We start from the raw sequence: 16,460 nt of genomic DNA, 5'->3' as shown, positions 1-16,460 counted from the left end.
TTTTTCAAAAATGTTAATCGTTTTTAAAAAAATAATAATTTTTGGTACGGGAAGTTTCAGCAAATTTGCCTTAAGGCACGATGCCTTAATTGCTTTAAGACAGAATTCCACTTACAGCTAGTTGAAAAAAAGTCCACTTTTGTTCCTTCCTAAAAAAGTAAATAGAACAAAATTAGCAACAATGTTTGATCGTCTAATAATAAATTAACCCCTTCGCTTACTAGCTAATATCTAAATTTACGGGCCAAAAGCGACACTAAGGTCGGCCGCACGCAGTGGCATAAACAACTTGGCTCGGCGTTCGAAACTATACAAATCATAAAATTCCTGTAGTTTGTATATACACTTGCTCGGTACAATTGACTTTACAAGATGTTTGATAAATAATTACATTGATTCTTAAATAAAACTGAAAATTGATTATTACAAATATATAAATTTATACATATAATTATAAATTTATATATTTGTGCGAAAAGTATGTCACTACCACTGTCAGTACTACTGGTAGCAAAGTCATCACTGCTATGTAATTCATCACTAATTTTTTCTTGAAGACATTATAATGTGTATTATTTTAAAACTTGCTACAAACGATGTATGTATATGCTTCACCAAGTTTCGGAAATGTTTTATTTATATTTCTTTCGGTAGACTTACGACGACTCTAAGGCGTCCTATTCGCGTTTGGGCCGATAACCTTGCGACTACTCTGAGGCGCCATATTTGTGTTTGGGCCTAATACCTTGCTATGCCTCTGAGGCGTCATATTTGTGTTTGGGCCGATAATCTTTGGACGCCTCTGAGGCGTCTTTGTAAGCGAAGGGGTTAAATGTATTAAATTATTATAAATTTAATTAATATTGTGATCATATTTTATTAAACTGTTATAGAAATACACTAATATATAAGCCAACTTTCAGCCAAAAGAGAGTTCTTACGTAAATGTTTAAATGTTTCATATTAGGATAATTTTTTTTGGAAAGTTATATTCATACGTAAATTTACAAATATTGGGTAAATATATCATTATTTAATCTCATAGCCATAAATTATATACCATATCCCACTCATACACATCTTGTACTTTAAACATCTATACATAATCGTCAATTAAAATCATTAAAGCCTAATCAATCTGACAGTGCGGTTTTTGGACTAACTTTCAATTAACATTATCCAAAATTCCATAATTTTTTTATATATTTTTAACTTCCCATAGGCCAAGTTATAGTAATCGCAAAAAAATCGAAAATGAAAATTTTGATATATCTTTACGTTTCAGAGGTTTCTGAACATTTTGGCATACCTTAAAAAAAATGGATGTATGTGTGTGTGTGTATGTATGTGCGGATTCAAATTTTCGTCGACGATTTCGGGAACACGTATCAACCGATTTGAATAATTCAAAAAACATTCGATTCGTATTGATAAGGAGACGTGCTGATTAGGTTTTGGCGAAGGCAAAAAGTGCCGAAAATGGTAACTCAGTTTTTAAGAGAATGGAGCGTCCGATTTGAATAATTCATTTTAATTCATTAAAACATATCATTTGTATTGACAAGGTGGAGAATTGATCAAATTTTCATGAAGGCAGGTCTAGCGGTTTCGGAGATCTAATGAAAAAAGTAAAAAAAATGCCATTCGGCGGTTAAAAATGATCATTAGACATATGCACATCAAATTATCAGATATTTTATAGATATTTTAACGATAAGTATAATTTTTTTCTACATTTCAATGGGATCGTACCAATGCTTATGCGTTAGACGGCGGCGCGGCACTTGCGCGCTTTGATATTTCGTCTCTATGCAGTTCAAGCAGTACGATTGCTTTGAAAAAAAGTTCAGAATTTCGAAACTATGTCAAAATGAAGAAAACATTTTTCTTTTCAACAAAATTTTGCTCTCAAAAAAAAAAATTTGTTTTCAAAAAAAAAAAATTTTTTTTTTAAAAAGTAATTTTTTGTCAAATTTATAGTTTCTCAAAAATCTAATTTTTTCGAAGTAAAATTTTTTCAAAAATGTTAATCGTTTTTTAAAAAATAATAATTTTTGGTACGGGAAGTTCTAGCAATTTGCCTTAAGGCACGATGCCTTAATTGCCTTAAGACAGAATTCCACTTACAGCTAGTTTAATAAATAAAATGTTAAGTAAATTTGTTATTTGACAGCGGTATTAGAGAGAAGAGTCCTCTAGAACAACAACCATGGCAAATAGCAAATGCCAAGGCTTGTGAATATTTAAACAAAGGCTTGGACAGTTTGGTAGTAGTTGCGAAGGAGCACCCATCAAATATTGTTAGAGGATTGCTACCATTTACAAGAAACTCGGCACCTATTGCCATTTTTTCAGTTTCCAGAGAACCGCTTATCAATCTGTATAGTGAATTAAAACAAGAAGGATATGTCACTGGCATAAAGATTACAAGCAATTGGATGAGAACTTATCAGGTTAACTATTATATTTAACTAATTTACAATAATTGATTATCCAGTGATATAACAATAGCACATGTGTTTTGTCTCACAAATATAAGTCAGTTCACTCATTTTAGGTATTGGCGAATCGTACACATCCTGATGTAAATATGAATGCAACCAGTGGATTTTTATTAACAGGATGGAAAGTTGATCCAAAATCAAATGAACAAAGCTAGTAATAATTACTTAAAAGTTTTCTATGATATTATATAATGTATTAATAAATGAAGAATGTATGAGTTAATTTTTTGTTTGTTTTTTCTTTCTGTTTCTTAACATTCCGGAGGCTAATTGAATGTGAAAATCGACTGAACAGTTTCATCATAATTAATAGTATGAAATGTAATGTTTCACAAGTGAAAACTTTTTTGTAATCTGTATTCAAATTTTGTTGAAATTCAATTTGTGATTTATGCACAAAGTTAAATCAACTTACTTCTACGCAAAATGGTACTTTTAGCTTGTTTCAATATTTTGTAAAAACTGATAAATATTTTTATCAGTCTAATTTTCTGACAGTCAGTTTAAAGGCGTTGATCAGACAAGACACATTTCATATACCTCTTAAATAAGTGTAAATAAATATGTCATATAAAGATTTCAAAATTTTGGAACTAGAATTACAATATTCACCAAGTAGATGGTCTAAAAGGGATTCTGGAGAAAATGTATTAAAATATCATTTGGAATATGTCACAAAAGGTTAGTTTCTTTATATTTTATATTAAAAATATAATATATAAACATATTATTACTCATATCAGAATAAATATTAATTGATTGATTTAGCAATGATAAAATTGCAATATTTTATACTCTTATATGCATTTGAAAAAGGCCAAATGTTATCTTAAAAACATCTAAATATTAGTAGTTCAACTGTTATCAAAGAAAGAGATAAATCTGATATTATTTATGGTTTACAAACCATGTTACGCAGTTCATAGACACACACACACACGCACATATATATATATATATATATATATATATATATATATATATATATATATAATTCTTCAATAATGGGGTATGAAAGGTTAATCCTCCTAAACGATTATTCGGATTTTCATAAATCCTGAAATTTGTTAAGGAAATTTTCTAGGATTTTTTGATTCATAGAAATATAGTTAAATTGTAGAAATAGATAGAAAAAATTACAAAAACCACTTATCATTGATTGACATTGAAAATATTTGAGGCATTGTTTGACATTAAAAACAAATGATTTTTTTTTAAAAATTGCTTTATTTGACTTAAATATATACATTGACTTTTACATAAAGATACTGTGTACAGAAAGATTCTGTGAATAGCATTATACTATCATAATATAATATTGTTTGCATATATGTATATATATATATATATATATATATATTCAATTAATTAATATAAGTATGAAAAGAGCTACTACAACATACTGCCATAAAAACTTACTACCATAAAAACAAATGGAGAATGTCATTTGCCAAACATTTCCATTCACTTATAAACTAAGACAATATTAAAATATGTTATATTTATGATTATGAATAAGAAAAATGTAATGTCTACATTATTATTGCCGAAAAGCAGCTGAGATGTGCCAAAAATTAAAATAATATAAGATACATTATATATTTAGCACAGGAACAATCTGTGCATGCGCCTGACGGCTGTCTGTGAATATACCCTTTATAATTAATTTAACAAATTATTATTTTTTAACTAATGCAATCGTGTTTTGCCTTACATTACTAAATCACGATACAAAAAAAATTACTTATTCAAAAAATATGGCATTGGATACGGAATATTTACTCAAGTCAATGGAGCGTTTTGTGTCAGAATTTTTTTACTGTGCTTCAATTTCTATGAAATTTTGGAATTAGGTTCATCTTACTCTCAAGTTTAAAAGTGAAAATAATTTAGACTCTTTTGCCACTTTACGGGGGGATGTCATTTCTTTTCATCGTTATCGATAAAAAAACTAATTATAAGAGAAAAATGTTTAATAATGTTTTTTAACAAAGCAAATACTTTTCATGTTACTGGCTATTGAAAATTTGTTTCTTTTTTGCGATTTTCATCGTTTTTTGCTAATATCTTCAAAAATATACCTTTTAACGAAAATCATGTCATGATCAAAATTATATCAATTGACATCTTAATAAGTCGGTGTTTTATGAAGTGTTCTAGAAACAATATTAGGCTAGATATGAAAATAGGGTTTTATACTGCTCAAAATAAGCTTTAAAATGAGTACTTCTGCGTGTAAAATGAGTGAGCTATCATGCAAATAACAGACGCATACTAAGTTTTTCAAATTTTCCATTTAAATCAAATGGTTTATGAGTGCAATTTCTACCAAAATTAAAAATAATTGTATTCCATCTGGAATTTACTTGGTTTACAGCCGGCCACAGAAGATACTGTATAATTGCGCAATCCGTGACTTGCATATATATTCTGTAGGGTCTGTGGCACGGGGTATTCTAATATTGTCTAGGGTCTGTGGTATGTTTTTTGTGCAACTTGACAGACTGGTACAAGCGAGTATGAACACGGGGTATTCTAATATTGCCTAGGGTCTGTGGTATGTTTTTTGTGCAACTTGACAGACTGGTACAAGCGAGTTGACGTGTGCACTTATCGATTATTTTAATTGTGCAATCAATTAAGTTGACAAGTTCATTCGTTGGCCGCGTATGGTAGCGCATGTCCCGTTTTGGTTTATTTAAATTAGCCTTCTGAACAGTTTGAATTCTCTTCTGATGCTGTGAATATATGAATTTTTTTTTGTTATAATCTATTTTTGTTAATATATAAATTAATGAAAAAAAATATTTTTAGGTTATGTTTTGTCGTTTCTTAGTGACATGCTTGATATGCATGCGCAAATACTTAAACATAAATTCGAGCCATCTGTAGGCACTGTGAAAATACGCTTGGTTGAGCATTCCTTCAGTTGTACATGTATTGTATTGTAGTACGTAGTAACGTCTGTGGCCGGCTTAAGGGGTTAGGGGTACTTGGAGGCATGGGGAGTTATCTTCAAACAAATGCGCGTTGCACTGTTTTGGTCTTTAGTAGTGCCAATTTTTAAAAACAGATGGCTCATGTGTACTCATTTCAACTACAAATTGTTCGTGGTTCGTGCAAGTAGCTGTCAAGTATTTAATCGCTGTACGAATAACCTAAGCATAACCTAAGTTTGTGTGTAGGTTAATTGTTTCTAATTAATTAATTGTGTTTAAGTGAACATTTTAGTGAAATTTAATATGGCAAAGTGTTTTTATAGTACCCAAAAAAGTGTCAAGTGCGGGTTAAAATATTTACCTATTCCAATACAAGTTTCCGGAAAGGTATTTTTTAATAATAATTGCAGCAATAATTACATATAATCAAGATATTTCAACATGTTATTATATTGAATAGGTGTCTTGGGGGTACCTGCAAATTGCTGCAAAATGCACGAACAGAGCGCAGGAGTACTTTTGACAACCAAGGAATGCAACATGTAATGACAAGAAGGATTCATAAACAATGCTATAATTTAAGGAATAAGTCCTACAAAAAGTCTCCAAAGGTCTACTATTTTTGGAGACAAATATTTATTTTGCGATGTCCTCAAATATTGAGAAAGTTGCATTCAGAAATATAAGAGTATAGCAGTATTCACGAGTGTTTATTTAAAACATTAGGTTCAGCTATTTCTTTTAAAAAGTATTAGTAACAGTGTTTTGATGTTTTTTGAAATACCATTATCTTCGGAATTGTTATATGATCGGATTGAATCTCATATTGTTGATGTTGCAAAACATCATGTTATTCAGTATTGGTTCAAATGTTCATCAACGTAAGTTCATTGTTATATTTAATAAGATTATCTATTACATTAGCAAATGTAAACACTTGTGCAACATCCGAATATAATGTTTAAATTCAAGATATATGTGTTACTTACCTTAGGAATTAAAAATATTGCTTTTATCTTTTGATTCATAAACAATTGTATGTGCATAAAACATTATTCTGTTCGCACTTTGTTGATCTTTTATGGCAATTTCAATGATAATGTTTTCATGATGAAACATGGCTAAATGTAATGTTATAAAACACTCGTACAGCAACTATTCAAAGGTTTTGTTAAATGCAACTTTACTATTAATTCATTAGATAGCAAAATAACTATTACATGCAGAATTAATAAAGAACAATGTCTCGTAAATGAGGTTTAATCCTAGGAATTTGAATTTCTCTCAATTTTGATATTTATATATATATATATATATATATATATATATATATATTATGTTTTTAGGACTTTTGTTTGTGAAGTATTTGTACTTTTTAACAAATTGTTTTTTTTTTAATCTTTTAAATTTTTGTATTATTTGTCATTCCTTCTAAATTTGTAATTTCATCGCGTGCTCCTGTGCTTGTAGTTTCTTCTTAAATTTTAAGATTTTAATATATTAATATTAGTCATTAAGTAATTAATATTAGTCTGTTATTTCTGCTTAGTTTAGTAAAATACTTCTGTGGTTTTCTCCACTTAGATCTTTAGTTTTTGAAATATTATTTAAGCATAATTGTGGAATTATAATACTTATAATTATGTATAATAATTATTATATTTTCAAACATTCCATAACTGTTATTATAATTGTTAATATAAACATAATTTTAATTGTTCTTTAAACATATGTAATATCTTTGAAAATACATATTTTGTATTTCGTATGATTTGTTCTTATTTTCAATATTAAAAATTATTCATGTTTTTGGGACTGTATACAATAAGTACAAATTAAGACATAATGCCAGGGGTTAATTTAAATATTATACATGTGCTGCCATCTATTTTTAAAAATTGGTATTTCAATCGAGGTAACGTCAAATCGCCAGACATCTATTATACTTGTTTATCTATGCTTGGAGGCACGAAAAAATGAGAATTTTCAATATTTTTATTTTGTTATTAAACGATGTTTTTCTACAAATATATTAATGCGGTATTATTATACAATGTTTTAATCTGAAGTAACAAAAATATCAGAAAAAATAATTTAATATTCTCGAAGTTATAGCTGTTTTTGTTGACTCTGTTTCAAAAAAACGGTCCTGGCGGTGACCATCATAACTCCTTAGAGATTCATCTAAAATTAATCAAATAAAAAAAATAGTTTTATAAATAGATAATCCTGGGCCTGATCGAAGGTTTTCTTTTTTTTGCAAAAATTAACAAAATGGCAGCATCAGAAAAAAAATTCTAGATTTTGGTGTAAAAAATCAACAGTTAATTGGTCTTAAAAAATTGAAATTTTTGAAAAAATAAAAATCTTTCGATCAGGCCCGAGTTTATTATGTATTGTAAAAGCTGTATAAATTTCATTAAAATTTACTAACCGGTTTTTGAGTCACAGTGGTCACCGGTTCAAAAAACATAGTTTTGAGAAAAACGCGTTTAAAGTTTCACATTGGATTTACAGTCCAACAACTCAAAAAGTAATCGGCGGATCAACTTGAAATTTTCAGAGAACATTTTCAAGATATTACACTTAATGAAAATGCAAAAAAATAAAAATCGATTTTTCAAAAATTCCAAGTACCCCTAACTAACTCCTTGCTTAAGAGATCTCGATGGATTCTGGAAAATACCACAACTTTAGTACAAACGTTTTTCAAAAATCTCATGATATTATGAAAAAAAAAATCTATTTAAAAAAAATAACCAATTTCTCATTATTATATCTCTGAAAGAATAAAAGACACGTATAAAGGTATATTGATGAAAGTTCAAGTTCTTTTTCTGACTAATTATTGCTTTTTATTATTTTTCTATTACACAAATATTGATAGAGTTATGATTGTTTAAGGTGTGCGCGGCTGTCCAACCAGAGTGGTTTTCGAGCTCTTTAACCTTTCGCCGTTTCAAAATAAGTGAAGTTACGGTAAAATTTATGATAGAGAATGTTGTAGCTCATTTAATTACCTTTAAAATAGTATATTACAAGTTCTGATAAAATCAGAATTAAAAGAGTTATAATCCAATTAATGCGGTGGGTGGTGACGAAGTGCAAATTGTTTTTACTTCTGAAATTAAGATAAAGATTAGCCTATTTCCAAAAAATTCACAGGGTACACGCTTTTTTCCTCTCCATTTACTGCAATAATTTTGTTGAATAGAGCACATATGTGAATAGGGTTTGACAAATTAATTCAGTTCAAATATAAACTTAAATAATAATGTATATTGAATTATTAGTGAAAAATGTAATTTAAATATTAAAATTACTAAAAGCCAGTTAAAATATGGTACAAAATTATAAAAATTATTGAAGCAATTATTTTTTTTACGGGTAGAAAAATCCAAGGTGATATTGTACCTTTACCGCGAATGCTATATATTAATTAACTTCCCGTAGGGTAGTTATAGTAATGGGCCGAAAATCGAAAATAAAAATTTTTGCATTTCTCGACGTTTTTAAGGTTTCTGAACATTTTGGCATACCTCAGAAAAAATGGATGTGTGTGTGTGTGAATGTCTATGTGTGTGTGTTTTGCATGTCCGCATTTTTTTGTTCACGTTTTCGGGCGCACGGATCAACTAATTTGAATGGTTCAAAAAACATTCGATTCCTATTGATAAGGAGATGTGCTGATTAGTTTTTGGCAAAGGCAGGTCCGGCAGTTTCGTAGATACGAAGCAAAGAGTGCAGAAAATAGAAATCGAGTTTTTGAGAGATCGGAGCATCCGATTTGGATGATCCAAAAAGCATTCAATGCGTATTGACGGGGAGAAGGGGTGATTAGTTTCCGGCAAACGCAGGTCCAGCGGTTTCGAAGTTACATAGCTAAATGTGCAAAAAATGGCAGTTTTTGAGAGAACTAAGCGTCCGATTTGAATGATTCAAAAAACTTTCAGCTTGTGTTGACAAAAAAATTGCTTTTGAAGAAAAAAATTCCATTCAATGTTTTCTTTTTTTTGTAGATCGAAAATAATTCAGATTTCAATTTTAATTCTGGCTAAAGTTTTAAAGCTCACTTATATATTTTAAATGAATATTTTTGACTATGTGATTCAGTCAAGTTATAGTGATCGCAAAAAAATCGAAAATGAAAATTTTTATATATCTTTACGTTTCAAAGGTTTCTGAATATTCAGGCATACCTTAGAAAAAATGAATGTATATATGTGTGGGTGTGTATGTGTATGTGTGTATGTGCGTGTGTGTGTGCGGATACAAATTTTCGTCGATGATTTAGGGAACACCGATCAACCGATTTGAATATTTCAAAAAACGTTCGATTCGTATTGATAAGGAGACGTGCTGATTAGTTGCAATTAGTTGATTAGGTGCAAAAAGTGCCAAAAACGGTAACTCAGTTTTTAAGAAAACGGAGCGTCCGATTTTAGTAATTCAAAAAACATTTTACTTGTATTGACAAGATGAATAAATTCATAAAGGCAGGTCTGGCGGTTTCGGAGATCTAATGAAAAAAGTAAAAAAAATGCAATTTGGCGGTCAAAAATGATCATTAGACATATAGACCGCTGGACGACGACGCAGCGCTTACGCGCTTTGACATTTTGTGTCTGTGCGTTAAAGCAGTACGATTGCTTTGAAAAAAAAGTTTAGAGTTTCCAAAATATGTCAAAATAAAGAAAACAATTTTTTTTTTCAAAAAAAAATTTGTTTTCAAAAAAAGGAATTTTTTGTCAAATTCATAGTTTCTCCAAAAATCTAATTTTTTCGAAGTAAAATTTTTTCAAAAATGTTAATCGATTTTGAAAAAGTATTAATATTTGGTACGGGAAATTTCAGCAATTTGCCTTAAGGCTAGATGCCATGCGCCCCACTAGTTCTTTCTGAATTTGTTATACCTTTTAAGACATCAATTTTCAACACGTGTATCTTATGCTATGACCATAAATCACAAAGGCAGACGGTGATTTTTTGTGTGATAAATTTGGAAAATCAATGTTTTAGTCGTAAATAAACAACAAATCATTCATTTATACATCCACATCTACAGGTATGACTAAAAATATTGTATAAGCTTTGGCATTAAAATAAATTGAGCTATTGGAAACAAATTTGTTCTATAAATTGCAGTGTATAATGTTTGATATACAATTTTATTGAACATATTTTAATATTTGTTAAAGGGATAATTAAAGTGTTAACTTTGGGAATTGAGAATCATCATTTTATTTGAAGCAGTTCTACATTTAACATCACTCATATATTGATGTAAATAGTAATTCGAAAAACAATAATTATTAACTGAACGGAAAATATTAGTATAGGATATTAAAAAACCTAGATGTTTTTTTTTGTATAGCGAAGGAAATGCCTGTATGCATTCCAGACTGGTCTTTTGTCTGGGTATGTCGGACTCAATACCGCTCTGGTATAATACCGACTAAAACCTGCACTTTGCCCTTGCCTCTAGTCCCCACGAAAACCGCTGTTAGGCATTACTTCGTACTACTTAACTTGTTTTATACTCATCTTTTAAGTGGGCGAAGTCCCATTCGTCTTTACTCTTTCCATAGAGCGCAGGTCAAATAGCACCTCTTTCGCTAATCTGTCTATGGCGTTCCAAGCAGCTTCACTTGTCAGCATCACTTCAATAACATTACCTGAGGTAATTCTGCGGCTCAATGTCTCTTCCGCATCGTCCCGCGCAGCACCAAATTGCAGGCACACAAAAAAAACACATGCTCAACATCCTCGATTTCGCCCAAAACAATATGGGCAACCCGGCGAGCTATCGTGCTTGAAGCGGTGTAGGTAGGCTCGAAAACAGCCGTGCCCATTTGCATAGTATAATAATTTACTTCGCCATGCTTGGGACTTAGCCAGACTTTGATGTTTGGAATGAGACGATACGTCCATCTGCTCTTCACTGCGACATCCCACAGTTTCTGCCATCGGTCAATGCTGTTCTGCCGTTCTTCTAATCTCAACTTTTCAGGACTCAGTTGTTGATGTCTTCTATGGTAAATTGACCGTCTTTCCTCTGCTAAGACTTAGAGAGGCACAGTTCCTGAAATGACGCACACTGCTTTCGCCGATATTGTGCGAAATGCGCAAGCAATTTTTATAGCACTGAGACGATATATGGGCCCTGCCATTCTCCTCGATTTTTGAGATTTAAGAGGACCATCCCATATGGAGATACCATATGTCAGCACCGAAGTAATAACTGATGATAGTAATACCCTTCTGGTTTGTTTAGGACCTACAACATTAGGCATCAGTCGATCAAGTCTCGTTCTAACTATTGACGCCTCAGCACTAGCGTGTTCCACCTGTTGATTGAAATTCAAACGAGCATCAAGCATTAGGTCAAGGTAACAGATGTGAGGTTTGACGTGATCTCTAGATTTCCTATCTTCAGCTTGATGGTCTCTATTGTTTTTTCTACTCGTGATAAGAACAGCTTCACTTTTTTGTTATGCTAATTGAAGGTTCATTGTTCCCATCTAGCGTTTAATTTTTCTAAACGTTATATCAAATAGACTTACGATCTCATCAATTTGTTTGGAGACAACTACTATAGCAACAACGTCTGCATATGCTACTAGTTTCACACATTCTGGAATCTCTAGTCTTAAAAGGTCATCATATATAATACTCCACATCAAAGGGCCTAGAACAGAGCCTTGCGGCACACCCTCTATTATATTATATTTTTCTGTACCATCGCGTGATCGTACATTAGTAGCTTGCGACTATATTGCAGAGGTATGCTGGCGCGTTCTTGTCACGGAGTGCATTCATAATGCAATCCCAGTTTGCAGAATTGAAAGCATTTTTTATTTCCAATGTAGCTATAAGACAGTACCTTTTTGCACCCCCTTCCATCTGGTTCCAGTTATTGCTTCCTTGGCGGTATTAACTACCAAGTTTATAGCATCGATAGTTGATCGCCCTTTGCGAAACCCATACTGATTGTCTGCTAGGTTTGGATCAACTACTGCATCTATTCTATGGTGAATTATTCTTTCAAAAATTTTACCCGCTGTATCCAGCATGCATATTGGACGGTAGGATGATGGTTCATCTGGTGGATTTTTTCCATTGGCAATAAGCACTAATCTTTGCTGTTTCCATGTTTGTGGAAAACCCCCTTCTTTCAGGCATGTATTATATGCATTAAAAAACATTGTCGAAGATGTCATAATTGATGTTTTTAGGGCAATATTAGGAATTCCATCTAATCCCGGTGCCTTCCTATTTCCAACGCGATGACAAGCTTCCATTAGTTCTTGCAGTGTTATAGATGGAATATTATTCAGTTCTACATGTGTTACCTGGTAGTTTAAATTAGGTTGTCGTGGAAACAAAGTAGTTACTATTTTATTCAATAGTCGTGGGCAAGTTGGTGAAGGTATTGGCTGGCTTTTGAGGCGAGACATCTTATAAGGACCCATGGGTTTTCCTCGACTTCATCCAGAAGTTATTTCCAGCACCTAATTTTACTATCTTTGATAGCTTTATTTAGTTGCCGACGTGCTTGTTTATATTCCACTACCAATTGTGCAGAATTAGTGAGCCTCGCTGAGCGATCCTTCTTTCCTTTAGGCACTCTTTACGAAGAGAGCTGATTTTTTCAGTCCACCAGTGCATAGATTGTCTTTGATTTTTGCCATGCTTAAGAGTCATACTGATATCACAGGCTTCGGTTATTCTCTCCATCAGCTCTCTAGTATGCTCATCTGCGTGTTCTGAAATTATAGGTTTGCAATTTAAGGCAACTCTCATGGCGCTTTCATCAAAAAAATTCATTTTCCATCCAATGGCTTTAGATATTTTCACATGTCTTCTAATGTTTCTATTCATTGATATTTCCCAGGTGATTGCATTGTGGTCACTAGCGGTGTAGATATCTAATACTTCCCTATCGCAATTTCCTCTGACTATTGCTAACAAAAGTAAGGTCTATTATCGAGCTTGCACTGCCCTTGACAAAGGCTGGCTTATCACCGCCGTTTAGTAAAACAACATCAAGTGCATTAAAGGCCTCTAAATGTGCTTTATCTTTCGCATTAGTCTTCCTACTTCCCCATTTAACGCCCATGCGTTAAAGTCACCGGCTATCGCTACGGGGTGGTGTCGTTTTGCATCCTCTACGAGACTATCTAAAAAATCGACAAAATCTGGCAAAGAGAGACTAGGTGGAGCGTAAGAGCTGTATAAATGTATGCCATCTAATGATGCTGCGACAAATCCAGCGTTGCTATTGTTAACAATATTTTGGGAACAAAATTTGCCACTGGATCAAATAACAGCTTTGGTGGTACTGTCCGTTTCCCAATGCCAATCAGTTAGTTGTTTGTAAGGTTCTGATAAGAGGCCAACATCAATTTTCATATCTCTTACCGTCTGCATAAGCAAGTCGTGTGCAGCCTCACAATGATTCATGTTTAACTGCATTATCTTCATGCTTTTGCGTTCATTATTTTCTCCATAGCCTCCCTATATACAGGACATCTGTGAGTGCCAGCATGATGTGCTACATTCTCAGAGTTTCCATTTTCAGCGCATAGTTCACATTTTTCTGCATTTATACAGTTGTCTATTTTGTGATCTTCTTGTCCACATCTAATGCATTGGTCCGATTCACTTCGTTCTTGCACTGTGGTCCATAATGTCCGAATAGCCAGCATTTAAAGCATCGGATTGGTTTCTTGATGATTTTAATTCGACAGTTGACCTATCCAATTCGTATTTTGCTACTTGCTTTGAGCAGATAGTGTACAATTGCCGCTGCAAGAGCTACAGTAGCAATCTGGGTACCTCTACATGCCTTACGAATCCTAATTGCTTCTGCTGGTGTGTTGCAGGCTCCTCCGGTTGCTTTTTGTAGTGCTATCTGGATATCAATTTTTGAGGTTTCATCATCAATATTCTTTATTTCTATAGTTTTCTGGTGCCCCTTATAAATAATTTCGGCCTCATCCTTTAACACACCTGCAATAATCTGTTGTAGTTCTTGGCCGCACTTTTCTTAGAAATAGTTATCAACAAGCCTCCACTTCTGGTTTTATTTATTTTGTCTACTGTCGTATTTACCTGGTCATCAGAAACATCATGTTTGATGCGACGTAAGATTTCGGAATAATTAACTTTTTTGGTAGGCCGGATCAATAAGGCATTTGGTTTTGGAAAAATTCTATGACATTTTATCATTTTATGGTTACAGTCCTATTCTGACAGATGCACCCTTGTTTCCTTTTTTTCTGTTTCCTTGGCTGAACTTTGTGCCAGTCATTTACCTCGATTTGTTCTTCATTACATATTTCTATGATTGTCTGACGTTTTGGCATACCATTTTTCTCATTATTGATTTTTCTGATTATTGCTTATATGTTGTGAGTTTCGGTTTCTTGTGGCTTCAATTGTGTCCTGCCGTACACTTTCTTCTAAAGGGGCTGTTTCACAACATTGCACTTAAATTTATCATTACTTCCGTATCTTCCGTGGTTCGGCCTTTTTCCTCTATTGGTTGTCTAAATCAATAAATCTTTTAATTACAGCCCTTATATTGCCTGTTTTTATCTTCACTTCTTTATGTATGTTTGACTTTGATTTGACAATCATGTGCAGTTCATTTATCAGATTCTCAGTGCTCTTCAATGATTCATTCCATTGTAAAATGACGTTTTCTGAAATTATATGTGACAGTTCAGCCATTCGTTCTACTTTACTAGTCACACAGTCGCATGAGCTGGTCAGCGGGTTTTGGGCTATATATGATAAACCTGGGCATAGCGCTGTGTTCAAATTATTTGATTCATTGATTGTATCACCAGCATTGTTTGACACTATGTTCCTTATGATAGGGAACATTTTAACAAAAATTCTACCTGCACCCAGATGCGAGGTTCACTTAGCTCACTAACTTATAAGTAACTTATTAAAACTGATGGAACTATAATAATTTTTTACGACAAAATATGTAATTTCCGACGTGAGAAAATTTGATGTGGGTACAGGACAACGTCTGTCGGGTCATCTAGTATATATATATATATATATATATATATATATTGTAAAATATAGCTTTTGGATTTAAGCTGTAATCAATTGTGATTAAAGCTAAAATACAATTGTGATTACAGCTTAAAGCCAATTTCCATTTGTATTGATAAGGAGACGTACTGATTAGTTTTTGGCGAAGGCAAATATTTCGAAGAAATAACCAAATATGGTAATTCAATTTTTGAAAGAACGAAGCGTCTCATTTGAATAATTCAAAAAACAATATATTTATATTGACTAAACTAAGAATTGTTTAATTGTTTGGAAAGGCAGGTGCAGCAGTGCAGAATTGTTTAATTGTTTGAAATGGCAGGTGCAGCGGTTGTGGACTCTCAAAAAAATAAGTTAAAAAAATGTCATTTGGCGGTCAAAAATGTTTATTGAACATATGTAGATCAAATTATCAGGTATTTTATAGAGTAGATTAATATTGCGTACACATTTTGTGTATATTATTTTGGGTTCCGTACTAAGATTTTTAATTTTAAAATCTACGTATATGGTTCAAACAAATGCCCTCGACATTTTTGACATTATGGAATGACCGATTTGAATAAATAAAAAAACATTCGGTTCGTATTGATAATGAGACGTGATTAGTTTTTGGCGGAGGCGGGTATAGACATTTTGAATATACGGGCAAAAAGCGCCAAAAACGGTAACTCAGTTTTTAATAGAACAGAGCTTCCTATTTCAAAAGCGGTCAAAAATGTTTGTCCAATAAACATATGTAAATCAAATTATCAGATATTTCATAGAGATTTTAATAATGTGTTCACATTTTGTGTAATTTTTTTTAGATTCCGTAACTATATTTTTAATTACGGTACGGTAAGTTCCAGCAATTTTCCCACTGGTTTTATTTTAATTAACTTCCCGAAGAAGAACTTTATGTTTTCATAAAAAAAAATCCGATTTGCTAATTTTATGTTTT

At 32.1% G+C, this 16,460-nt stretch overlaps 1 protein-coding gene across 1 annotated transcript in view; it reads left to right on the top strand.

Annotated features, from left to right (window-relative positions):
* Positions 1-2,732, top strand: part of LOC113370009 (tRNA (adenine(58)-N(1))-methyltransferase non-catalytic subunit TRM6) — a 43,727-nt gene extending 40,995 nt beyond the window's left edge. Inside the window, exons 3-4 of the mRNA XM_026610647.1 lie at positions 2,174-2,453; positions 2,558-2,732. Coding sequence (XP_026466432.1) covers positions 2,174-2,453; positions 2,558-2,659 — 382 coding nt within the window. The 3' untranslated portion in view covers positions 2,660-2,732. The remainder of the gene's footprint in view (positions 1-2,173; positions 2,454-2,557) is intronic.
* The last annotated feature ends 13,728 nt before the right edge of the window (positions 2,733-16,460 follow it).

The sequence above is a fragment of the Ctenocephalides felis genome, unplaced genomic scaffold (assembly GCF_003426905.1).
Source record: "Ctenocephalides felis isolate EL2017-DRISC unplaced genomic scaffold, ASM342690v1 CF-g0.4_SCAFFOLD_01492, whole genome shotgun sequence".
NCBI lineage: Eukaryota > Metazoa > Arthropoda > Insecta > Siphonaptera > Pulicidae > Ctenocephalides > Ctenocephalides felis.
The sequence above is the reverse complement of the archived record's forward strand: the minus strand, read 5'-3'. Positions and strand labels throughout refer to the sequence as shown.